At 41.0% G+C, this 27,071-nt stretch overlaps 1 protein-coding gene across 2 annotated transcripts in view; it reads right to left on the bottom strand.

The window, feature by feature from the left end:
- The window catches only part of LOC126187701 (uncharacterized), a 248,975-nt gene that overhangs the window by 42,835 nt on the left and 179,069 nt on the right, over positions 1–27,071 (bottom strand). For both annotated transcript variants that reach the window (XR_007537778.1, XM_049928943.1), the window contains exons 10-11: positions 11,502–11,732; positions 5,547–5,737 (exon numbers count right to left, since the gene is read on the bottom strand). Coding sequence is in view for 1 of the 2 variants with exons in the window: in XM_049928943.1 (XP_049784900.1) it covers positions 5,547–5,737; positions 11,502–11,732 (422 nt within the window). In the remaining variant the exon portion in view is untranslated. The remainder of the gene's footprint in view (positions 1–5,546; positions 5,738–11,501; positions 11,733–27,071) is intronic.

Consider the following 27,071-nt stretch of genomic DNA (forward strand, 5'->3'; position numbering starts at 1 on the left):
ACGTGAGTCCCCCTAAATGGTCCAAGTGTGCGCTATACATCAGAGGCTGCTACCCATGTAACTGACTGTGTATAGGGAGCACACTAAGTTTTTAGAGTAGGCAGCTCTCCATCCAGTCCATATCTGTAAGAGACCTGGAAGTACCAGTGTAAGATCTCCCCCCCCCCCCCCCCCCCCCCACAGGTGAGAATATTAAAACCCTGGTGGTTAATTAACAAAGCATTTTCAATGAAGTGCCAGAGTTTGAAGGACTCCTAAGAAGTAGTACACATAGTACTAGGCACAGAAATATGGCTAAGACTTTAGATAGACTGCAGTGAGATTTTTGGGGGAAATTTATACATATATCAAAAGGGTAGGCAAATGGGAAATGGAAGTGGTGTATTTATCACAGTAGACAAGATAATCAAATTCACTTAGATAGAAATTGAAGCTGCATGTGAGATTGTTTGGGAAAGACTCAGTATCAGGAGTGAACATAAAGCTATAACTGGATCCTTCTATCAATCCCTAAACTCACCTCCTCATGTAACCAAAAACTTTAGAGAAAGTTTCATTTCAACAGTACATAAGTTCCCCACTCATAATGTGATCAGCAAAGAAGACTTTAATTTTACAATAATGAATTGGGATACAGTAATTACAGTTTTGTTGGTGATGGGAGTGACAAGATACTGTGCAAAACATTACAAGTTTTTGTTCTTAGACTACCTAGAACAGATAGTATGGAGTCCCATCCGTGACTGAAATGGATCTAATGGCAACAAACAGACCCAACCTCTTTGAGAATGTCCACATTGGAAGTGGTATCAGTACCACGAGAGAGTTGTGCCAGTATTGATTACCAAAGTATAAAGGGCAACTAAACAAAGTATGAAGATTTATATGTTCTGGAAACTAGACAGTGAAGCAGTAGTACCAAATTTGAATGAAGAGCTTCAAACTTTTAGTTCAGGATGGGAGTATGTACACAAACTGTTGCTCAAATTTAAAAGAATAGTTGAGACAGAAATCAGTAGACATGAAGTACATGTACAGACAAACAAATGATTACAATTTCAGGAAAAAATGGATGATTTATTCAAGAAAAAGCGCTTTACAAATTGAGAAAGTCAATAACAAATTGGTCCACCTCCAGCCCTTATGAGGGTGATTATTCAGCTTGGGATAGATTAATAGAGTTATTGGATGTTGTTCTGATGGATATTGTGCCACATTCTGTCCATTTTATGCATTAGATTGTCAAAATCCTGAGCCGGTTGGAGGACTTTGCCGATAATGCTCCAAACATTCCCAATTGGGGAGAGATCTGGTGACCTTTCTGGCCAAGGTTGCATTTGGGAAGCATGAAGACAAACAGTAGAAACTCTCACCATGTGTGGGCAGGCAGGCATATCTTGCTCAAATGTCAGCCCAATATGACTTGCCATGAAGGGCAACAAAATGGGATGTAGAATATCATCAGCGAACCACTATGTTGTAAGGGTGCCATAGATGACAACCAAAGGTGTCCTGATGATGATGATGATGCTTGGGTTTTGGGGCGCTCAACTGCACATTTATCAGCACCTGTACAAATTCCCAACCTTTGCTCAGTCCAATCTCACCACTTTCATGAATGATGATGAAATGATGAGGATAACACAAACACCCAGTCATCTCGAGGTAGGTGAAAATCCCTGACCCCACCGGGAATAGAACCTGGAACCCCGTGCTCAGGAAGTGAGAGTGGGACCGTGAGGCCACGAGCTGTGGACAAAGGTCTCCTGCTATGAAATATAAAAGCAACCCAGGCCATCACTCATTGTCCGGCTGTATGGTGGCGAGAGTCACGTTGGTATCCCTCTACTCTCTGAGGCATCTCCAGATGCATCTTTGCTGGTCATCCAGATGGAATCTCATTAACAGAAGTAGAATAGTCTTCAGTGATGTGTCCCATTTCAAACCGAGCCCCTATGACCAGTGAAGATGTGTCTAAAGGTGCCCTGGACAGTGGTGGGATACCGATCTTACTGCTGTCCACCATATGGCTTGACAACCAGGAGTGATGTTCTGGGGTGTCATTTCATTTCATAGCAAGACCCCTTTGGTTGTCATCCATGGCATACTTTCAGCACAGCAGTATGTTGACAACATTCTATGCCCTATTTTGTTGCCCTTCATGGCAAGCCAGCCTGGGCTCACATTTAAGTAAGATAATGCCCGCCTGCATATGGCAAGAGTTTCTACTGCTGTCTTCGTGCTTGCAAAACCCTACCTTGGACAGCAAGGTCGCCAAATCCCTCCCAAATTGAGAATGTTTGGAGCATTATGGGCAAAGTCCTCCAACCAGCTCAGGATTTTGAAGATCCAATGCACCAATTGGAAATAATTTGGCATGATACCCCTCAGAAGGACATCCAACAACTCCGTCAATCACTGCCAAGTTGAATAACTGCTTTCATAAGAGCCAGAGATGGACCTGTGCATTATTGACTTGCTCAATTTGTGAAGCTCTTTCTCTTGAATAAACATCCAGTTCTTCTGTATATGTATTTTACATCTACCAATTCTATCTCATTTGAATAACTCCATCTTTTTTTTCTTTTTCATTGTGAGTGCATGTGTAAAACAAAGCAGAGGGCTGTAGATAGAGAGCTGCTGGATGAAATGTGTCTGACTGTCAAGAAGGCATAGCACAATATTATCAAAAGATATTTCAAACAACCTGAAGAAATTCTAGTCATTTGTAAAGGCTGTTAGTGGCACTAAACTTAATGTTCATAACAACAAATAGACCTGAGCTCTTTGAGGTTGTTCACATTGAAACTGTAGCCAGTGACCATGAGGCAGTTGTAGCAGCAATGACTGCCAAAGTACAAAATAGAATGCATGAGACGGGACCTGAAATTGAGGGTAACAAAGCAAAATTTTAACTCCACTTCCAAATGTTCCTTTACACAGGAGAACCAAGAGTCATGCCCCAATTTAGTTCTCACACTACCGCAAATATGAGTGAAATATGGAACAAGGCTCCAGGACCTGTTGGAATCCCTATCAGATTCTATACTGATCTGATTCTAGAGCCTCTCTTTTAACCACAATATACTGAATATCTTTCAATAAAAAAACTGTGCTCAGTTGTCAGAAGAATGCACAAGTCACATCCATCTACGAGAAGTGCAACAGAAGTGATCCACAAAACTACTGTTGAATATCGCTGATGTTGACATTTGTTGTAGGATCTTGGAACAAGTTCTCAGCTCAAATGTAATTAAGTATCTTGAACAGAATGACCTCCTCAATGCCAACAAGCATGGACTGCAGAAACATTCATCCTGTGAAACCCAAATCACACTTTCCCCACATGACATTCTGAAAGCCATGAAATCAAGGCAGTTGGACTCATGCAGTGTTTCTCAAGTTACAAAAGGCATATAACTCAGTACCACACAGACACTTGGTATTAAAGTATACTCATATGTGTTACTGACCCAGATTCGCGACTGGTCTGAGGATTTTTTGGTGGGAGTACACACAGTAAGTTATCCTGGATGGAGAGTCATTGACTTCAAGAGTACCCAGGAAGGTGTGTTGGGACCATTGCTATTCATGTCATATATTAACGACCTTGGGCACAATATTAATAGCAATCTCAACACTTTTTTCAGAGGATGCAGTTATCTGTAATAAGTACTGTATGTATTAGAAGTGCAAAAACAAAGTTTGCTATGAGCACAGTATCAAACATAGTTGGGATTGGTCAGCTTACACAAATATCTGGTGTAACTCTTTGCAGGGGTATGAAATGGAATGATCACATGGCTCAATCATAGGTAAAGCAGGTGGTAGACTGCAGTTTATTGGTAGAATACTTGGAAAATGAGACCTGTCTACAAAGGAGACTGCATACAAGATACTTGTGGGATCCATCCTGGAATATATCTCAAATTTTGGGACTAAAAGAGGCACTGAACATATACAAAGAGGGGCAGCCAAAATGGTCACAGGCTTGTTTTACCCATGTGAGAGAATCACTTCTATACTGAAAGTACTGAACTGAGAAATGCATGAAGACAGGTACAAACTGCTTTGTAAGGAAGTTTCTAGAGCCAGCTGTAAATGATAACTCTAGGAATATACTGCAATCCCCTATGTATCACTTCCATAGGAATCATGAAGACAAAACTAGAATAATTATAGTTTACACAGAGATGTTTAAGCATCATCCTTCCAGTGCTCCGTATGTGAAATGAATGTGAAAAAGCGCCAATAACCGTACAGTGGAAACTACCCACTGCCAAGCAATCCACAGTGGTTTCAAAGTATACATGTAGGTATAGATGTTCAGTCTTGCAAAACATAAATAAGGGAAAAGAGCTATTCGATTTGCACAAAGTTAGTGACATGTCCTAAAGGGAAAAAAATCTTCAAAAATCTAAATTCTGCATTTAAAGTTAGGTAAGTTGTGTGACACTACTCAAGTTTACATAAAGGAAAAATCAAGAGAGCATTTAGAAACATAAATAGTTATGGGAGTCGAAAGGTTGGGACAAGCAGCCAGGTGAATGAATGATAGAAGCATTCCTGCACTCCTAGAAATAAGTAAAGATAAGTATAACAGTGTAACTAAAGGTGGATAGGTGATATCATAAATCATTTAGATGCTTGGAGCTGGACCTATAATGCATGGAGAAGTCTGGAGGAGACCTTTTTGCACCACTGGATGTAAACTGATTCATCATGATGTTGGTTATTATCGATACCCTTATGTATATTTAGCTATTATTTGAAATATTGTGGGAGATGTAAAAGTCTCATGCTTTGTATTGTTTGGATGAGTGTTCTTAAGAATAGCATAATTTCTGAACTCTCACAACTAGTTTTTACACTCAAAAAAATATAAATAAATAAAAGCTTCATAGGATATAACGTAGAAGCATAATTATGCTGCTTGCCTTGCTGACATATTTCTGCTTATAATGGTATAACTTTTGAGTGATGCATCTGCAGCACAATGTGAGACTAATAGCAAAAAAAATATTTCATTTTTGCTCCATAAATTTTATGATACTTCATATGACATGGGGGAAAGAACTAAAAATCTAATCATCTTAGAAAGAAACAAATCTCTTGTATGCTGGATGGATGGACACTAGAAGACTTATAAAAGGAGCATTTCTCAAATAGGCAATTTGAGTAGCTTAGTGCCGAGTACAGTGGAACAGTTGCATAAACATTGACATAGGGATTGTGAATGTCAGAAGCAAGGGAACAATGATGATGAACATGAAACTATAGATACTAATGGTCTGACACAGCTTGGTCAAATACAGGTATTCAGACATTAACGTATTGGTATAAGGAATTAAGTACAGCATACATTCCTTTTGTTTTTTAATCATGCACACTTGTTTTTTGGAGCAACAAAACTTATATTTTTACTTTCCTTCCGTTTTGCCTACAGCATCTAATATCTCTTTGATAGTGTCTGGATAAAGTTTGATATTTTTAGAGATACAAATTTTTCTATGTGACTCCAGACAAGGAGTGAGATGCTGTCTCACCTGCGACCCTTATTTTTCTTGGCAGTAGCATCGGTATCACTGAGATGTTGGTTTGTCTGAGAGGCACGTTGCTCCCTGGAGACGCACCAATCTTTCTCCTTGGCTTGTTCCCAGTTCCAACGATGGGTTCTGTCTTTCTCACGGTCACGCCGCACTTCAGGAGGCAATTCTGGTGATGGCGTTCTGCCTACCTGCAGTACACAAATGACAACAATACCAACATTAATCATAATTAATTATATATGTACAATGGGGTAATTCAGGAATAAGGTAGCAAGAGCGATTAAAAGTGTACAAATGCCCCATGCAAATTAAATTCCATGTGTTGAGTAACGAGATGTAAATGGCTGGAAATGCATGAACAAACACTGATTGGCAACCTAACTGACAAGTAGGGAGTCCAGAAGTGTGGCCAAGGACAAACACGAACTGAAAGAGTGTGATAAGGGTGAGAATTAACATGAAATGCCAGTGAGTGTAGGCCAAGTAAACAAAAATCTGGCTAGAGCTAGCACATGACTGACTCCAGACTCGATGTGGCTGAACCAGGAAATTTATTACTCCAGAGGTGCTGACCAATAATGTGACACACACACACACACACACACACACACACACACACACACACTGCTTGCGGTGGAGTCATGCATTACCCCAACTCTCAACAGTGAACAACATCTCATCTGTGTGCTCGAGTCTCGCAGGGATATCAACCCCCCCCCCCCCCCCCCCTCCCCCATCTCCCGAGCGGTTCCACCTAGGCGCTCTCTGCTCGGACATCATGCGTGCGACCGGGTGGGTGGTGATGGGCTGACACTCCACCCGAGGCTAGTGGTCAAACATGAATGAGGACTGGAGTGAACAGTCTGTGCCAGCTGTGTGATGATGGAGGGAGCTAATTACCCAAATCAGAAATGCCCCTTTCCCCCAGCAAACAGTTCTGCTGCATGATAGGTTTCACAGGACACGGGCACTCATTGTACTGCCAGTGTCAAACAGGCAGTGGGAATGCTGGCAGGTGCCACTCAATGTTTGGAGCGAGGATTGGTTGGGCCCTCCCTCCTGCACGAATGTCTGCTGTACAACTGAGTTGCGGTGCCCGTCACTCAGTTTGACACTGGCATAACAGCTTCATTTTGTATGTCAGGCACTGCTGATGCACTGCAACAATCTAAGTTGTCCCCCCCCCCCCCTTATTTCTCACCACAGTGCCTTGTACCCTTATGGCATCCATCTTAACAAGTGTGCCCAAATGGCAGAACCTTGCCAATACCTTAGCACAATGGAATGTGGTGCAGGATGCAATAGGTCAATGATACCATATGGCTGATGGCCTTGCAGCATTTCAGCTGGACTGCAACAATTGATAGGAGTTGCAAAATAAGATGCCAAAAAACTGGGCAGGGCCTCCTCTCTAAGGACCTCTGTGACAATTTTCTTGAGTTACAGTTTGAAGTTTGAATGTCTTGACCAACTGCTCGAGCTCTGCATCTCACGCCACACGTAACAGCGCAGTGGTCAGGTGCTGAATACCATTTTGGTGATAGAACAAACTGGTGACCGTTGTCTGGACCACAGTGCACGACACACCCTCAATAGCAAAAAATACACCTAAGGCTCAAACTGTAGTGTGCAACACTGTATGGTGGACAGCTTGGCAACATAGGGGAAATGATGCCCTAAAACTTAGACTCTAGGAGGGGGGAAAAACAAAACTTTTTGTTTGCTGTTCTCTCATGGAGCCAGTAAATCAAATGTTATCCACATCATTGGCACAGCACAAAAGTCTTATAAGTTGCTCAACAAAATGCTGGAATTTTCCTGGAGCTGAAGCTATCTCAAACGGCAACCAGTTATACAGGTATATCCTGAAAGGAGTATTTAACACTATAGCCTACCAAGACTCAGTGTCAAATGGCAACCACAAGTATGCATCTCTAAGGTCAATTGTGGAAAAATACTGACTGCTGGCTAACTTACCCAATAACTCCTCAGGATGTGGTATGTGATAAACATCTAGTTCACTCTGTAAGTTTACCATGTGCTTTAATTGGCTACAAAGTTTAACACTGTCATTAGGTTTCTGGATCATTAACGTGTAGGCAGCCCTTTGGTCAGTGAAACCAGTTCTGCCTCCACTTATCTTGCACAGCAAACAGCATGGAGCAGGCTCAACAGATGTTAGGAGCTATTGACGGTTTCAATGTAATGTAGGCCTCGAAATTGGTGGCTCTATCCAGGTACTTACCAGAAAGTTGATTTAATGACTGCAGTAATGACTCCAAGTTCTGAAATGGCACCACCTGACAGACAAGGTTAACTTTATCAGCTACTTAAAATTCAAAAATGGAGAAAGCATCAAGTCTGAAAATATTATTTTTCACCAACTATGAATTTACAACCAAAATGTCCCTACATTTTTGTATTTGGTTGCAACTAGTAGTTATCCCACGAAGGGAATCTGCTGCTCACTAGAATCACTACTTTGCACTGAGAGTGCTGTAAGGGTGGCATCCCAGCCACTGATAACTATCCAAACTGATCAGACTGGGTAAGGCTCTTCTGTCTAATTGAAACTTCATGTGACATCCCACTACTTGCAAGTCTACCATAACACGGTGTGGCTGTTGGCCAGCTGGTGTGCTTGTACACTAGATTGGGAACATGGGGACGTTGCCTCACAGCACAGCTAGCTGTCATTTTCTGCACATGATTGCTAAGTGTCCCGGTGTGCAGCAGGCCCAACAAGTTGCAAGAAATTGAGGCACTGTCTCCTCTCGTACAATGACCAGCAATCTGGGCAAGAGTGCCACACACAGAGGCACAAATCTGGTGCTGTGGAAGTATGCTGCTCTGTGGCTACTGTGAACTTGGTGGAAGACTCCTGCGACAGAGACCGAGAGCAGTCCAATGTGGTCTCCATCTCTATAGCAGACTGGCACTGGGACTCTGGAGTACACATCCTGGTACTGTCTGCCTCAACAACATTGTCACTGAAGCGTACAAAGCCTTCGATAGGGGCCTATCCCTCTGGTGTGTCTCGTCAAGTTTTGCCATCTGCCAGTTATCCACAACCACATTTTGCACAATAGCAATCAACTCCTCCGACTTTGCAATTTGTACTACCGTGTCTAACATTGGGTCTGAATGCAACTACATCAAAAATAAGGCAGTCTATATACGAAGTGCTACAATGTTTATACTAAATATTACATCAGTGTGCTAATCGCTATAAGTGGACTATATACACCACGTATGCCTGCCATTGTCATCTATGATATGGAGTGCATGTAACATCATAAAAGCGGATGTGGTTTTGGTGCAAGTAATTTGATAAAGGCAGAACAAATGTGCAAGATAAGCAAAGGTCAGAGCTGCTATGTATGACCATCTCAGATGTCAATGAAGACAGTATAGAAGATATGACTCAAGCTGACTGTTACATTCTTGTGAAGCAGATTGCACACAAACTCAAGATCTCCACTGGCAGTGTACTGTATGCCATACACAACATGGTGGACTACCACAAGATGTTTTCTCTCTGGACAGAATGGCAACTATCTGATGAGAATAAAGATAAGAAAATTAAGTTTCCTTTCCAGGAGTTCGTTATGGTATCAGGTGGGGGACGTTCCTGTACCATATTATCACAGGGGACTAAATGGGGCATCACGTAACACTTGAGGCAATAAAGACTTCCATGTCATGAAGACACCACTCTTCTTCCCACTCCCTCTCATATGAATTTAAAAACAATGGCATCTGCAAATAAGAGCAACAATTAGTGCCCTGTAGCTATGTAACTGTTTAACACAATTTTGAGATCTGGCCATTGGACTGAATGACATATACTGCTAATGGCCAGTAAACTGACTATAATTAATCCTCAATAATGTGAAAAAAGAAAGATCAAAATAGGATACGATGAAAGTTTAAAGCTAACAGGGAAAAAATCGCACAAAGACGTGGTACTTCAAGTTTCCATAGACATAAGTTCAATTTATTGGCTTCAGATATATCTCACCAAGTATGTCTCCTTCATTAAACACCATCTGTACTAGCCAATAACTCCAGACTCTGATATGAGGTTCTTCCTGCTAAGCACATGCATGCGTATAAACTGCAACACTTAACCAGTAAACCAGAAAATTACTAAAGAGAATTCCATGCCAGTTTATGGAAATGCACTACTGAATTCTTGTAGGCTTTCTGTATTGGAAAAATAACTTCATTGATCACTAACTAATGATTTCAGAAATGCTAAAGACACCATCCCATCCCAGAGAGATCAATACTTGCCTCCTACACCAATAAGAGGTGTCTACAGCTATACACATACTACACAAGTCACCATACAGTGCATGGTGGAGGGTACCTTATACCACAGCTAGTCATTTTCCTGCCTGTTCCACTCAAAAATGGAGCAAGGAATAAACAACTGTGTCGAACATCACCCCACTAACACTGTGTCTGAACACTGCAGGACTGTTTTTCCCACTCATCTGCATGAACTTTCATAGAAAACTGCTGTTCATTGCATGAAACAGAAATTATGTCTTAGTCACCCTGTATCTTCCAATAGCCACTTGTTGACTTTCAATTTTCTGAGCTCCAACAGCTCCACAAAATTGTTTTAAGACTGAGGCTTTTCACTGAATCAGTCTTAGCAGCAGAATGTAGATATTTCCATTCAATAATTCCTGCTCCCACTAATGGCACTCCCCTGGAAAGTGCCGCTTCCTCACCAGCAGCTGTCGCAAGTTTGTTTCCGACAAGAGATGATGGCAGCTGCCATTGCAGCAAAGCAGCAAGCCCTTAAGCCATCACATTAGGTTCCAGTCAGGATCCACTTAGATTGCAGATAAAATTGACTCATCATCTCCACATCCCCCCTTCTACGACTTGATGGAAAAGGAGCTGTTAGAAGAACAAAGTGATTCCTATAACAAAGCCTTTTTCAAAGTGTCTTCTGATATGTTGAATGTCTCTTTCTCTGTTTTTTTTAGGGGGGGGGGGGGCGTTGCTTTTTCTGTCAGTTTCCACTTGTTTAATAGTACCTCAATTTATCAGTATATCATATTGGAGTTTATTATAATACTTGTGACTGCAAAGACTAGTTTACTAATTGCACCAGCAGGTGGGCATTGTCTGTCCCTCTTCTAGTGAACATCTAGCTGATTGAAACCAGTAATTCAGTTATGTTTTTAGTAGTTTTCACTTTGAGAAGGCTTTCTCTTGCAATCAGTTTTACATTTTCAATATTATTATTAATAGACCTGCAATCTAAGTATTGCCAAAGCTGCATTGTTACACAGCCAGCTGCAGCCTTGAGATCACATACATGTTTACACCCTGAACGCCTCTCTGGGTGTGTTCAGTTGACAAGTTACTGTGTAGCAAAATCTAGTACATACAGTTGAGTACAGACATTAATTTGATTTCAAGTTTTCTGTGTTCTTCCTAAATCACTTCAGGAGATGGATATGCTTTAACCTCATTTTTACGTTTTTTAAATTATATTTTAGCCTCAGGCCTGGAATCATCACCAGGTTTCATGTTTCACCAAGCAATCATCAGATAATTAGTTTAAAAAGGAAGGAATAGAGACAGTAAAATATCATGAAACCAAATTACAAATCAAATTAGTGTCTATAAACAATGATCTGTCCTAGATTTCACTACAAAGTAGCTCGTTGGCTGAAGAGACACAGAGAGATGCTCACAGTACAAACTTATATGCACTTTCAAGGCTGCAGCTGAATAGCACAGGGTAGGTAAAATATGAAGCACGGTCCCCAGAAGGGGATTCAAACTGCAGATAGGAGCCCAGCACCATGACAACATCCTCAGTCTGGTGGAATTTGAAATTACAATGACTGTGACAGAGAATAACAGTGTAGAATGAGGTCATGACATGAGAGAAACACAAAAAGGTGCAGGCTAGCAGAGGGCTACCTGTCTCATTTCACAGGCCGAGATGTCACCGCAAGACTTGGAGAGAGGTGCGGCATCCCACAGGGGGCCCTGTCGCTGCCGGGCACGGCTCCTGGGAGGCAGCGGGGGCTCCACGTCCACATCACCGTCTGGCAGGTACATGACATGGCCACCAGATGGCAGGTACGAGAAGGGCACAGCCTCCCGCTCCCCAGACGATGGGCTGCTGAGCGACCACTTGGGGTAGCCCGCCTGCAGACAAGCAACAAGTCAGTGATCAATGAGAAGAGCCAACAAGTTGTGTGTGTGTGTGTGTGTGTGTGTGTGTGTGTGTGTGTGTGTTTTGGGGGACAGAGGGGTTAGGTAGGGAGGAGAGGGGGGATACTGAAAAGTATCTTCGAAGATAGAAACTTAGAGACTCGTAAAATCAATGTTTTCATTTCTTATGTATTTAATAGTTCCACTATTATACAGGGTGTACATACAGTCCGGGAACACTTTCAATTATTTATTGCACAAGAACTAAACATTGTACAGATGTCATACATAATGCATTTTGAAAGTTCTTTTTACAAATGTTCATTATGCGAACTGGCAGATGTCAATACGGTAATCGAATTCTTGCCATACTCGTCCCAGCATGGCATCATCGACTATGGCAGTCGCTTCCCGTATTCTCTCCCGGAGCTCTGCTGCATCATGTGGTACAGGCGGTATATACACCAGATCTTTAATGTGTCCTCACAGAAAAAAGTCACATGGAGTGAGATCTGGTGATCGGGGAAGCCATTTCATGAAACAGCTGTCCTCTTCTTTAGCACGGCCGATCCACTGATGCAGCAGTTCCGTGTTCAGGTACCCATGAACTTTACAATGAAAATGGGGTGGAGCCCCATCCTGCTGAAAGTTGAATGGAGAATCCAGTTGGAGCCATTTTAAGATCGCAGGATGCATGATGCACCGATTTCTTTGGACTTGTCATGAATGTCTCTCATACGTGCTCCACATTCACTTCACTCACACTGGGATGTCCGTTTCTCTTTGCTGGGCACAAGCAACCCATCATAACGAATTGTTGTTCCAGTGGTAAGTGGCCTTCCTTGTTGTTGGCTTCTTACCATACTTGGTTCTAAACATCCGTTGAACAGCTGTAGTACACTTGTTTTTGTCGAACTCCAACACACAGAAAGATCGCTCCGCACCTGAACTCGCCATGTTTGGACTAGCACTGACTATTGGCAGATTACCAAACTATGCTGTGGTGGTATATATGAAAAAAACAAAACTTTCAGGGTTTCTCTTCAAAATGACATATGTATGATATCTGTACAATGTTTGGTTATGTGCAATAAATAATTGAAAGTGTTCCTGAACTTTATGTACACTCTGTATAATAGTACCACAACAGGTCACTGGTTACAGTGGATTTTTAAGTCTTTAAAAAAATTAAAATCCTCTTTTAGCTTGGTTTGAACATATGAGCTTGACACAGAAGTTCAAAACTCATCTGCTGACACTCGCAACAATAATATTGTCATTAATCAAGCTTTCAGATACTAATGATGCAGTTGCAGGAACTGAACAGATTCTGATTGTATTTATTGGTCCTGTTGTTTACAAAAGCATCTTTTGCATAAGACATTGGACAAGGCAAGTTATAAGTACACTTCTAAAAGTGATTTCTAGGCATTTTTATTTAAGGTTACAATAAAACACTTTATACATTGAGTAGGCATATAACACACTTCATAACTTTAAATATTCTTCAGTGGAGTAAAAGGTATGAAAGATATGAAGATTAAACTACACATTTAAGAGTAAGGAACAATAAAAATTTCATTTTGTACATATACAACACTATTAATATGTACTGGTACATGATATGTTTAATGTTCTGTTGAATGAACTCTTCTGAATTTGTTAGTGAAAGGGTGTGTGGCTGGTGACTGCATAGTCACTACAGTAATACTTTTATAAAGTACTTGTCAAAAAGGAAAACTGCCAAAAATATAAAGAGCTGGAAACCCAATCTGCTGGAGGACTCTGCAGAAGATTTCAAGGGTGGAACAGCTAGACTGTGTATCATATTGTGGTGAGATGAAATCTGGCTTGATAAACAGGGTTTTAAAGGACTGGCTTTGAATGCAAATTTATTTTTAAATATTTTTAAAGGCAACATCACTACAGTGCAGGTGATATTAACCCAGATGTATAATTTAATAGGTACCCATCGAAAACAGAGTTTATTGTATTTCTCCCCTGTTGGCCTCCACTGATATATTCATTTTTGCAGGAACTGAAGAACATAGAGGGCAGACACAGGTACGCCAAAACAAGGGACAGTGCTTCAGACATTTCCATAATTTGGTGACTGAATATGGGTGTCAAAGCATTGGTAGTCATACGGATATACACGTAACCCAAAATGCCTGTCTGGAAGAGCTAAGGCATAGCAATCACTATTAGTTCTGCAGCACACAATTTTTACTGGTGATTCATTCCTTTTTATAGGGTCCATGTAGCAGAAAATTAAGGATAACATTGGTTATCTGCAGCCAGCGCATTCTCTGGCATGGTCTCACATTGTGCACATCTGAGGTATGTTTGTAGTAGATTCCAGCAATCCCATAACAGAAGCTGCTCTCCTTGACAAGGGGATGCAAGAGCCTCAAGAACAAGTTTATGTCACTGAATCAGGAATGAAAAGTGTGAGAATTCTGGAGAGGATAAGGTGAAGAGATGTCATTAACACAAATGAAATGTTATTTTAAATATGATGGTGGTACATGTTAACAAAAAAACATTATCCTAGTGTCACCTTAACATATGAAACAGGTTTATTTACACAGATTTTTAAAGTATGCAATGCACACTGTGTTTATTGTCAGAACAAACAAAAAAATACATGTTTTTAATGGTTCATCACCAGTGGAAGTTCATTAAGAGTTAGTGAAGGCTTCTAAAGATCTTGCTCCTTCAAATCAAACAGCTGAGATTTCAAGGTGGTTGTATTTCTCTTGAAGATTGAACACAAGAAAGATATGAAAAAACTTTCTCTACTGACAAAAACACCAAGAAACAGTACAATATGATATTAGGCATCTGACAATTAAAGGCTGATGTCATAGGCATTTCAGAAAAAAATACATAAAGAATCAACTATAAAAAAAATCATGTAAAATGGGTTTCACATTTGCGGAATGCTGACATAAAGCACATGTGAAAACGAATTTCTCTTCTCAGATATATTTTAAGCATTTGTAAAAGAGGGACTTATTTTTCTCACCAGTATGTTTACTGTGGGAAGTAAATATGTCAGAAGAGACCTAAGTAGTAGAAAAAGTACCACAAGAACACATTTACCAACAAAAGTTTTATGGCAGTTACAATACTGAGAGTTCTGAAGTAAGAATGGTTGGTATTCCCATACTGGTCATTAGATTTAGCACCCTGTAGCTTCCATCAACACCAAAAGATATTTATAGCTGGAAAATACTGAGTGTAATGAAGATGTCGTGATGGCCATAATGCATACAAGGGTGTACTGAAGAGAAACTGAACTTATTCCTTTTTAACTTATTTATTCACATTTTAGACATCAACCTTCAATTTCCTTCAAAGTACTCTCCACTTGCACTAATACATTCATCTACTCTTTTATTCCATTTTTCAAAACATTGTTTATATTCATCTTTCATGATACTTGACAGCACATCTGTCGTTTTTTCTTCTTCACCTCAGCAACATCAGCAAAGTGTTTTCCTTTCATGTCTCTTTTCATTCTAGGCAATAAAAAAAAGATGCACAGGTCAAGATCAGGTGAGTATAGGGGGGTGAGAAACATGCTTCATACCTGTTTTGGTCAAGAATTCATGCACAGCTGGAGCTCTGTGAACCAGGGGCATTATCATGATGGAAAAACTGGTCATCTGACTGCCACAAATCAGGCCACATCTGCCACACTATACTGCACAATCTTTTCAAAACTTCCAAGTAGAAAGCCTGGTTAACTGTCTGACCCTGCGGAATGATCTCTGAAAGGACGATATGTCTCACATCGGAAAAACAAATCCGCATTGTCTTATGTTTGATTTCACTAGATGAGCTTTCTTGGGGTGAGGTAAACTTTAACTCTTTCACTAGCTTCATCATTGCTTTGATTTAGCACCAAGTTTCATCACCTGTGATAACTTTTGAAAAAGGTTTACATCATTTTGGGACTCTTCTTTCAAAGCATAGCAAGCTTCCACACCACCTTGTTTTTGTTCATCAGTCAGCAATCATGACACAAATTTGGCGGCCACCTTTTTCATTCCCAAATCACAGTGCACAGTGCACTGAACTCCAAGTCACTCCTGACAGCTCCACAATTTCTTCAATGGCCTGTCATCGATCTTAGTTGATGATTGCATGAATATCTGAGAGAAGCTGTATAAATATTCAGTCAGACCTTGATAAGACTTCAATTTGATGCAGAAATTGAGAACTTGCTCTAAATGTTCAGAAATGTAAAATGGTGAATTTTTTTCAAAATGAAAAATTGTAGTATCCTATGACCATAATATTAACAAGTCACTATTGGAATCAGCCAACTCACAAACATACCTGGGTGTAACACTTTGTAGGGGTATGAAATTGCATGGTCACATAGGTTCAGTCATGGTAAAGCAGGTGGTGGACTTCAGTTTATTGACAGAATACTGGGAAGTTCAATCAGCCTGCTAAAAAGATTGCTTACAAGTCACTTGTGCAGCCCATCCTAGAATATTTCTCAAGTGTGCAGATAGGGGATATTGAACGTATACAGAGAAAAGCAGCATGAATGATCATGGGTTTGTTTAATCCATGGGAGAATGTCACAAAAATACTGAAGGAACTGAAATGGCAGACTCTTGAAGAGAGACAAAGTATACCGAGAAAGTCTACTAACGAAGTTTCAAGAACTGGCTGTAAATGATTACTCTGGGTGTATACTGTTGTTGCTTTTGTTGTTGTTGTTGTTGTTGTTGTGGTGATGGTGGTGGTAATGGTGGTCTTCAGTCCATAGACTGGTTTGATGCAGCTCTCCATACTACCCTATCCTATGCAAGCCCCTTCATCTCCGAGTGAGTACTGCAACCTACATCCTTCTGAGTCTGCTTACTATATTAATCTCTTGGTCCCCTTCTACAATTTTCAACCCCATGCTTCTCTCCATACTAAACTGGTGACCACTTTGTGCCTCACAATATGTCCTACCAACCGATCCCTTCTTTTAGTCAGGTTATACCACAAATTTCTCTTCTGCCCAATTCTGTTCACTACCTCCTCATTAGTTATGTAATCTACCCATCTAATCTTCAGCATACTTCTGTAGTAGCACATCTCAAAATCTTCTATTCTCTTTTTGTCTAAATTGTTTACTGTCCATGTTTCACTTCCATACATGGCTACACTCCGTACAAATACTTTCAGAAAGAACTTCCTGACACTTAATTCTATACTCGATGTTAATAAATTTCTCTTCTTCAGAAATGATTTTCTTCCCATTGCCAGTCTACATTTTTTATCCACCCTACTTTGACCATCATCAGTTATTTTGCTTCCCAAATAACAAAATTCATCTATTACTTTAAGTGTCTCATTTCCTAATCTAATTCCCTCAGCATCACCAGATTTAATTCAACTACATACCATTATACTCATTTTGCTTTTGTTAATGTTTGTCTTATATCCTCCTTTCAAGACACTGTCCATTCCGTTCAGCTGCTCATCCAAGACCTTTGCTGTCTCTGGAAGAACTACAGTGTCATCGTCGAACCTGAAAGTTTTTATTTCTTCTCCGTGGACTTTAATTCCTACCCCAAATTTTTCTGTTTTTTCCTTTACTTCTTGCTCAATATACAGAATGAGTAACATCGAGGATTGTCTACAACTCTGTCTCACTCCCTTCTCAACCACTGTTTCCCTTTCATACCCGTCAACTCTTATAACTGCCTTCTGGTTTCTGTACAAATTCATTTTTTAGATGTTTGTATTCCCTTCCACCTGCCTCATGTATTGCATTTTTACATTTTCTCCTTTCATTGATTAAATTCAGTACCTCTTGTGCTGCCCAAGGATTTCTTCTAGCCCTTGTCTTTTTATCTACTTGGTCCTCTGCTGCCTTCACTATTTCATCTCTCAAAGCTACTCAGTTTTCTTCTACTGTATTCCTTTCCCCTGTTCTTATCAGTCATTCCCTAATGCTCCCTCTGAAACTCTCTACAACCTCCAGTTCTTTCAGTTCATCCAGGTCCCATCTCTTTAAATTCCTGCCTTTTTTTCAGTTTCTTCAGTTTTAATCTGCAGTTTATAACCAATAAATTGTGGTCAGAGTCCGCATGTGCCCCTGGAAATATCTTACAGTTTAAAACCCGGTTCCTAAATCTCTGTCTTACCATTATACTGTATAATTAATCTGAAACCTTCTGGTGTCTTCAAGTCTCTTCTGCATATACAATCTTCTTTCATGATTCTTAAACCAAGTGTTAGTTGTGACTAAATTATGCTCTGTGCAAAATTCTACCAGTTGGCTTGCTCTTTCATTCCCTTCCCCCAGTCCACATTCATCTACTACTTTTCCCTCTCATCCTTTTCCTACTATCGAATTCCAGTCCCCCATGACTATTAAGTTTTCATCTCCCTTAACTATCTGAATAATTCCTTTTATCTCACCATACATTTCCTCAATCTCCTCCTCATTATGGAGCTAGTTGGCATATAACTTGTACTACTGTGATGGGTGTGGACTTTGTGTCTAACTTGGCTACAATAATGTGAACACTATGCTGTTTGTAGTAGCTTACCCATGTTCCTACTTTGTTATTCATTATTAAATCTACTCCTCTTTTGCCCCTATTTGATTTCGTATTTATACCCCTGTATTCATCTGACCAGAAGTCCTGTTCCTCCTGCTACCGAACTTCACTAATCCCCACTATGTCTAGCTTTCACCTACCCATTTCCCTTTTTAAATTTTCTAACCTACCTTCCTGATTAAGGGATGTGACATTCCACACTCCAATCAATAGAACGCCAGTTTTGTTTCTCCTAATAACGACATCCTCCTGGGTAGTCCCCGCCAGGAGATCCGAATGGAGGACTATATTACCTCCGGAATATTTCACCCAAGAGGATACCATCATCATTTAACCACAGAATAGAGCTGCATGCCCTCAGGAAAAATTATGACTGTAGTTTCCCCTTGCTTTCAGCCATTTGCAGTAACAGCACAGCAAGGCCGTTTTGGTTGATATTACAAGACCAGACCAGACAATCATTCAGACTGTTGCCCTTGCAACTACTGAAAAAGCTGCTGCCCCTCTTCAGGAACCACATGTTTTCATGGGGAAGGCGGGGGGGATATACTACAATCCCCTATGTATCCCTCATGCAGGGATCATGAGGATCAGATTGGAATAATTACTACATGCACAGAGGCTTTCAAATGATCGTTCTTCCAATGCTCCATATGTGAATGGAACAGCAAGAAACACTACTAACTGGTACAAAGTGATGTACCCTCTACCATGCACATCATAATGGTTTGTAAATGTTGATGTTTTTCAACATTTTTATATATTCAATATAATAGAGGGAAACGTTCCACGTGGGAAAAATATATTTAAAAAGAAAGATGATGAGACTTACCAAACAAAAGCGCTGGCAGGTCGATAGACACACAGACAAACACAAACATACACACAAAATCTAGCTTTCGCAACCAATGGTTGCCTCGTCAGGAAAGAGGGAAGGAGAGGGAAAGACAAAAGGATTTGGGTTTTAAGGGAGAGGGTAAGGAGTCATTCCAATCCCGGGAGCGGAAAGACTCACCTTAGGGGGAAAAAAGGAGGGAAAAAAGGACAGGTATACACTCGCACACACACACATATCCATCCTCATATACACAGACACAAGCAGACATTTGTAAAGGCAAATGTCTGCTTGTGTCTGTGTATATGAGGATGGATATGTGTGTGTGTGCGAGTGTATACCTGTCCTTTTTTCCCTCCTTTTTTCCCCCTAAGGTGAGTCTTTCCGCTCCCGGGATTGGAATGACTCCTTACCCTCTCCCTTAAAACCCAAATCCTTTTGTCTTTCCCTCTCTTTCCCTCTTTCCTGATGAGGCAACCATTGGTTGCGAAAGCTAGATTTTGTGTGTATGTTTGTGTTTGTCTGTGTGTCTATCGACCTGCCAGCGCTTTTGTTTGGTAAGTCTCATCATCTTTCTTTTTAAATATATTTTTATATATTCAGGTCTATGTGTTCCTAGCAGCAAAATATAGTACTATAAAAGCTCTGCCCAGCAAAAAAAAAGTTTGGTTTCTTTTGGGTATACCCTTGTATATTGTTAGACATCCAGAATCACAATTCAGGGATGTTTTACTCACTGGATAATTTGGTCATAAGTGCACCAGGCAAAAAATTAGTGACCCTCAAGAGAAATGACGCTAATTCTGCATAACACCAACTCTGGTTTCTGTAATGGCCTCAGTTCAGTGACGAGAAGGGTCAACAACATTCTCCAGGTATGCCATATCCACCTAGAGCCACTCATTGATGATCACATTCTTCAGTGCTACCATACTGCTGGGACACTACATATAAGCAGCTGTTCTAAGTAGTCCCAGACATTTCTTTGAGATTCCAACAGGATAAATTAGTGGGTCAGTGGATACGGTATGTAGTAGTGTGTCTGAGTGTTCACTGAACCGGGAATGTATGTGTGCATCCCCGTGAATGTGGCTGTCATCCTGGAAGATGGGAGTTTCCATAGTATATTATCACGTAGAAAACTTGGCAGTACATATTCAGTGAGAATGTTTAACTAAACATCTGAACTCAAGAGTGGCAAAGTTTCCAGGGTCAAGTCCTGGTCTGGCACACGATTTTAATCTGCCAGAGAGTTTCACCCCAATTCATTTTCATGGTAACATGAAAAGAGCATGTCCAAGCTATAGCACAGATAACATCACAGAACTACCTCCAGCCTGAATTGCACCCTCCACACATTGCAGTTTAAATGCCTCACTGCACTGCTGCAGCACTTCGCGCCTCATATCATTTGAAAACCAGGAAAATCATGACTTGTCAGACCCCACCATATGCCTTGTAATGGGACATAATGCTCTAGCATTACTTTTCCTCAACAGTACTTGTTGACAACAGTATTATTTTCAGAATTTTGGACAGGTCAATATTATCTCAGTTGCTTCCTGAAAGCTTTCATATAATTTTATGCACATTATGTTATATTTCATGCTAAAATTTATAAAAAGGAATTACTTTATAAAATACTTTAGTTTTGATGTTATAATCAATAAGTACTAGTTCTGAATATACAGTTAAAATTATTTTTTAGAAACATTTGAAATTATGAATTAATGGCACACTTTAACTTTCTATTATTAATTATGCTATCCTGTCTGTTTGCTATATTTTTCTGTGGATTCATTTATGAAATAATAATTAAAATTAATAGATATTAAATTTGTCAAGAAAAATTGTAAGCCCTTTGCAATATGGTTATTTCTGCACGATGTGAGAGTCGCAAGCATTCCTCTGATGTGATCGGACGTATTTTTGTATTTTTTGCGAACAATGTAATTTTAACTTTGTTAATGTGAAAAATCAAAAGATTGTATTATATACTAAAATATGAGAAAATATATTGATGTAAAAACAAAAACAAAACACCTAAAATGTGACATTTTCAGCTTCAAGAATCAGAACCCTAAACAAGAAGAACAGGTGCCAACTCTACATGAAAAGCTAAATAAACCAGAAGGTTTATTTTAATCTTCACTCCTCTTAAATCTTCATAAAAGACTTTCATGTGGACAATAGCTGCAAGTAGGAAGGAGGGGGTAGATTACAGTTTTCATTAAGTTACTGTCCAGTTTATATGTTGTTAAGTAAATTGCAGAAGTGCAGCTTTTGTGCTGCTGTGATTGGTAGCCTTTTGTGAGGTATCCACCTCCAAATGTACACTGCATGCAGTGTCCTTCACAATGTATTCTTGGAAGCTAGTTGAGGTGTACCTGCATTTGCTGACAACAGAAATTCCTGTTGGGTTTGAAATCAACTTTTATTGTCAAAGCGTAATGCTTGTCTCCAGTTGCTGTCAGACTGGGTCTGTTTACAACAACCATTCTTATGCTGTGCTACATGGCTGTGAGTACTATACCATTTCTTGTAGACACACTGGACAGTCTGTGTCAATATGCCCGAAAATCAGCTAGCTTCATTCCCAATATCGTCATGGGCACCTCCAAACATGATAATACTTTTCTGTCATTCTATCACATCTCCACATCAACCTACTTTATGCTACTGATTTCGTACAACTGATAAACACATGTACATATCTATATTCTACAAACCACTTTATGGTGTGTGGTGGAGATATTTCTGGTAACACATTTGTTTTCCCCCTTGCTCATTCTATCTACACACATCAAAAAAAGTTTTGCATCACCTCAGTTCTGAGAGTTCCGGAACTTGTACAGAAAATTGGAGTAGAGATCAACATAAACATCATTTCCGCCCTTTTTATTGGTCATGAAAACCACACATTGCGTGTTGTACCACAATACAGCGATACCTTCAGAGGTGGTGGTCCAGATTGCTGCACACACCGGTACCTCTAATACCCAGTAGCATGGCCTCTTGAATTGATGCATGCCTGTATTCGTCATGGCATACTATCTACAAGTTCATCAAAGATTGTCCCGCTCCTCAATGGTGATTCGGCATAGATCCCTCAGAGTGGTTGGTGGGTCACATCGTCCATAAACAGCCCGTTTGGACAATATAGTCGAGTGATGTCATTATCCTGAAGGAAGTCATTCACAAGATGTGCATGATGTGGGCTCGAACTGTCATCCATGAAGATGAATGCCTCGCCAATATGCTGCCAAAATGGTTGCACTATCGGTCGGAGGATGGCATTCACATATTGTACAGCTGTTAGCACTTTCCATGACCATCAGCAGCATTCGTCAGCCCCACATCATGCCACTCCAAAACAGCAGGGAACCTCCACCTTGCTGCACTCACTGGATAGTGTGTCTAAGGTGTTCAGCCTGACTGGGTTGCCTCCAAACACGTCTCCGACAGTTGTCAGGTTGAAGGCATATGCAACACACAGCGGTGAAGAGAACTTGATGCCAATCCTGAGTGGTCCATTTGGCATGTTGTTGGGCCCATCTGTACCACGCTGCATGGTGTCATGGTTGCAAAGATGGACTCCGCTTTGGACGTTGGGAGTGAAGTTGCGCATCATGCAGCCTATTGCGCACAGTTTGAGTCATAACATGACGTCCTGTGGCTGCACGAAAAGCATTATTCAAAATGGTGGCATTGCTGTCAGGGTTCCTCTGAGCCATAATCCGTAGGTAGCAGTCATCCACTGCGATAATAGCCCTCGTGCAGCCTGAGCAAGGCAAGTCATCGACAGTTTCTGTCTCTGTGTATCTCCTCCATGTCTGAATAACATCACTTTGGTTCACTCTGAGACGCCTGGACACTTCCCTTGTTGAATTACAATGTGCATGCAATAGAACCACAGTATTGACCATCTAGACGTGGTTGAACTACACACAACATGAGCCGTGTACCTCCTTTCTGGTGGAGGGACTGGAACTGATCAGCTGTCGGACCCCCTCTGTCTAATAGGCTGTGCTCATGCATGGTTGTCTACATCTTTGAGCGGGTTTAGTGGCATCTCTGTGTCTGTGATACAATACCCACAGTCAATGTCTATCTTCACAAGTTCTAGGAACCGGGATGATGCAAAACGTTTTTTGATGTTTGTACATCAGATCTGTGGAGGGTGCATTAGTACATCTTTTTTTTTCTTTGTAAGTATTTATTGTGTATTCTTATTTTCCAACATGTTCTACACCTTGGAGGATATCCTCACTATGGCTCTATTGAAACGAAAAGTACATCTAATCTAATCTAATTCCCAAATGGTGCATGAGAAGAATGATTGTCGGTAATCTTCCGAGTTAACTCTAATTTCTCAGATTCTCTCTTTGTGGTCATGTTGTGAGATTTATATGGGAGGAAGTAATATGTTGCCTGACTCTTCCCAGAACATACGAGGGTTGTTTTTTAAGTAAGGGCCGTTTTATTTTTTTAAAAAGCTACAAATACTTTTGTAAAAAAACTTTTATTTTCTGATTCTACACACTTTTACCTATTTTTCTACATAGTTGCCTTGTTTATTTAAGCACTTGTCATACCGTACAACTAAGTTTTTAATTCCCTCTTTAAAGAATTCGGCCGCCTGCTCCGACAGCCAAGAGTTCACGGCCGCTTTCACTTCATCATCGTCATTGAAGCGCTGCCCTCCAAGATGGTGTTTCAGGTACCGGAAAAGGTGAAAATTGCTAGGAGCAAGGTCGGGGCTGTATGGTGCATGGTCCAAAACTTCCCAGCCAAAAGAATCAATCAAATCCCGAGTCTTTTGAGAGGTGTGAGGCCTAGTGTTACCGTGCAGGAGCAGAACTCCTTTTGTCAGGATGCCACGCCTTTTGTTTTGAATTGCTCTGCGGAGCTTCTTTAGAGTTGCACAGTACGCATCTGAGTTGATTGTCGTTCCTCGTGGCATAAAGTTCACTAGCAAAACACCGCGCCGGTCCATCGATTGTCGCTTGCTTTCGGGAGTGTAATGGGATACCCATGTTTCATCTCCAGTGACAATTTGACTCAACATGTCATCCCCTTCTTCCTTGTAACGAATCAAAAAGTCCTGGCGCTAATGACCATAGCAGTTTTGCGCCCTAAAACAAAACAAAAAAAAAAAAAAAATCAAAAAGTCCAATGAAGTGGCAAATCCCTTCCCTTTGTGGTCCTCTGTGAGGAGTCTCGGTACCCACCGAGAACACAGTTTCTTAAAGTTTAGGTTTTCAGACACAATTTTGTACAAAACCGATCTTGAAATTTGTGTAAATTCCAAAGAAAGAGTGGAAATTGTGAATCTTCTGTCCTCACGAATCTTTGTTTCGACTGCAGCCACCAAATCATCAGTGATCACAGAGGGCCGGCCTGAGCGTTCTTCGTCATGGACGTTTTGACTGCCATTTTTAAACTCTCTAACCCTTTGACGCACTTTACCTTCACTCATTGCATTCAAGCCATAAACTTCTGTTAACTGACGATGAATTTCTGCAGCTGATAGGCTTCTCGCGGTCAAAAAACGTATCACTGACCGTATCTCACACGCGGCGGGCGATTCAATAATCGTAAACATTATAAAGTAGCACAGCGATGCGTACACGTCAGCTACAGAGCTGCAACTTGCATCAGTGTGAACGGGAAGGATGCCGGCAAGTGGCGTGGTGGCTTGTTGCGGCGTCCGCACGAACTACGGGACTATACGCACGAACGGCCCTTACTTAAAAAACAACCCTCGTGCTCTCTTGGAATTTCAATAGTAGACCTCTCCATGTTGCACAATACCACTCTTGTAGCACCTGCAACCAGGGTTTATTGAGCACCTCCGTGGCGCCCTCACGCTGACTAAATGATCCCGTGGCAAAACACACCACTCTCTGCTGGATCTTGTATCTCTCTTCTACTAGTCCAACTTGGTAAGGTACCACATTGATCATGAATACTCAAGAATCAGCTGAAAAATTGTTTTTTAAGCCTCTACTTTCTTACGATTCTTCCAGTGAACCTCAGCCTGGCATCTGCTTTTCATAGTTATAAGCATCTGCAAGGGGCGGAGGATGGGGGAGGGGGAGGGGGATGGAGACAGAGCAGGCACTTGCTCACTCCTGGAATCCGGGTACAGGCTCTCTGTTCATTGCGGAATTTTCTCAAATTTCTAGCAGTTGCTGTCTGCCACTCCACTAAACTGTAACTTTAACACTGCTGACTGCAACGACAAATACTGCAACTTAAGCAACCACTATATACACTACTTTTCATGAGAACTGCACTGCTAAGAGGTAGACAAGTGATTAAAATTAAGTTTATTCTGCAGATTAGAGACATGAGACACAAAAATGTTTATAACTACAGAACTGTACATGCACTTTGACTGTTGTAATTCAGTATGGTGATAAGCTGCCACATGCTGCAGTCAGAGCCTCTGGACATCATGGCACAGTGTTAGCATCTGGATATGCTACTAGAGAACACACTTCCACGCAGTATGCAGGCACATCCAAAAAACATCAACTATGGTTGCTGGAGGATCAGAACAAACAAGTTGCTGACTGATCGTATCCCATACATGTTTGATGGGTGAAATGCCAAGTGAACATTAAGACTACATGTACAGTAGTACCATTCTTTCTTCACAGAAGATTTAGACATTCTTCACCTATCCAGGTATTGTTCTGATGAAATACAGCCCTTGGAACTGCCTGCAACACTGGCAATGTGTCTGGCTCTAAAACCTTCTTGATGAAACAGTTGCTATTCAGATTCCCATCAGAAGGCAGGGCATGAGATCACATGTTGTAGCCAATGGTGCCCTAAACCGTCACAACTGGTGTTTGTCCACTATGCTGCTCAACAAAACAGTACACCACAGTAGCATCTAACAATACACAGCCATTGCTACAGGAAAAGCTGAAGCGGGACTCATTCAAAAACTTTAAATTTGGTCACTCAGCACACCAATGACAATGTTCACGTGTCCATTTCAGTTTGAGGTGTCGACAGTTTCTGGTCAGTGGAAGCTGAAGAAGTTGAATGCATGCCACCAACCCATCCCCCAGCAGGCAACTTTGAACTGTCGATGCAGACATGTTCAAACACCTGTTGCTGCACTTAAAAGTTGAACCAGTTGTGATATGCACTGTATACAAATCTTGCACTTGGACAAAACTGGAACCCCTCTCAGCTTAGTGCCCCAAGCAATCATTACTAATTGTGGTATGTCCTGTTTAGATGTCTTAACAGTTGTGGTACCACTCTACATGGCGCCTCTGGTACCCTCTTAGTCTGACAGCCTTTTCAGCTTGGTGCCCCAAGTGTTGGCTTGTGTTGCTTGGGTGTTAAATTGACCCTGTAGATATTGCACCTTTTGATTTCAACAAAGCATAATGGCACCTGCTTGTGCATTTCCACTCTGTTTTGACTGCTCTGCACTGACTGAGCATAGCATAACACTGAGCTGTATGGTCACACAGAAGAGAGCACTGCTGGGCCTATTTGCATGCCATCTCTGCACAATCGTAATCACTTGTTGTGGCTCCACTGTTCTACATAGTCTCTGATTTTGAACTGATTGAGACCACTCCTTTTGGGCATTTGCAATTGCCACAAACTGTAGTGTGTCCTTGATTTCGTTGGTTGTCACGAACAGTAATTTATGTCTATTCCTCAATGGTGCTGCAGTCCTGGTGCTAATTAGCAGTCAGTATGGATACAAGTCTTTAAAGGACTGTAGAAAATAATATCTTCACTCTTTTTATGTTGAGTCCTCATTCAGCCTTTACCAAGCCGCAGAAAGGAGCTGGTCAAACACCCTCGCACATGGATTCTGTCACTAGTGGTGATAAACATGGCTGCAATATAACTGACAAGCATCCATCCCCAATCCCCATA

This window comes from Schistocerca cancellata, chromosome 5 (assembly GCF_023864275.1).
Source record: "Schistocerca cancellata isolate TAMUIC-IGC-003103 chromosome 5, iqSchCanc2.1, whole genome shotgun sequence".
Classification (NCBI taxonomy): Eukaryota; Metazoa; Arthropoda; class Insecta; order Orthoptera; family Acrididae; genus Schistocerca; species Schistocerca cancellata.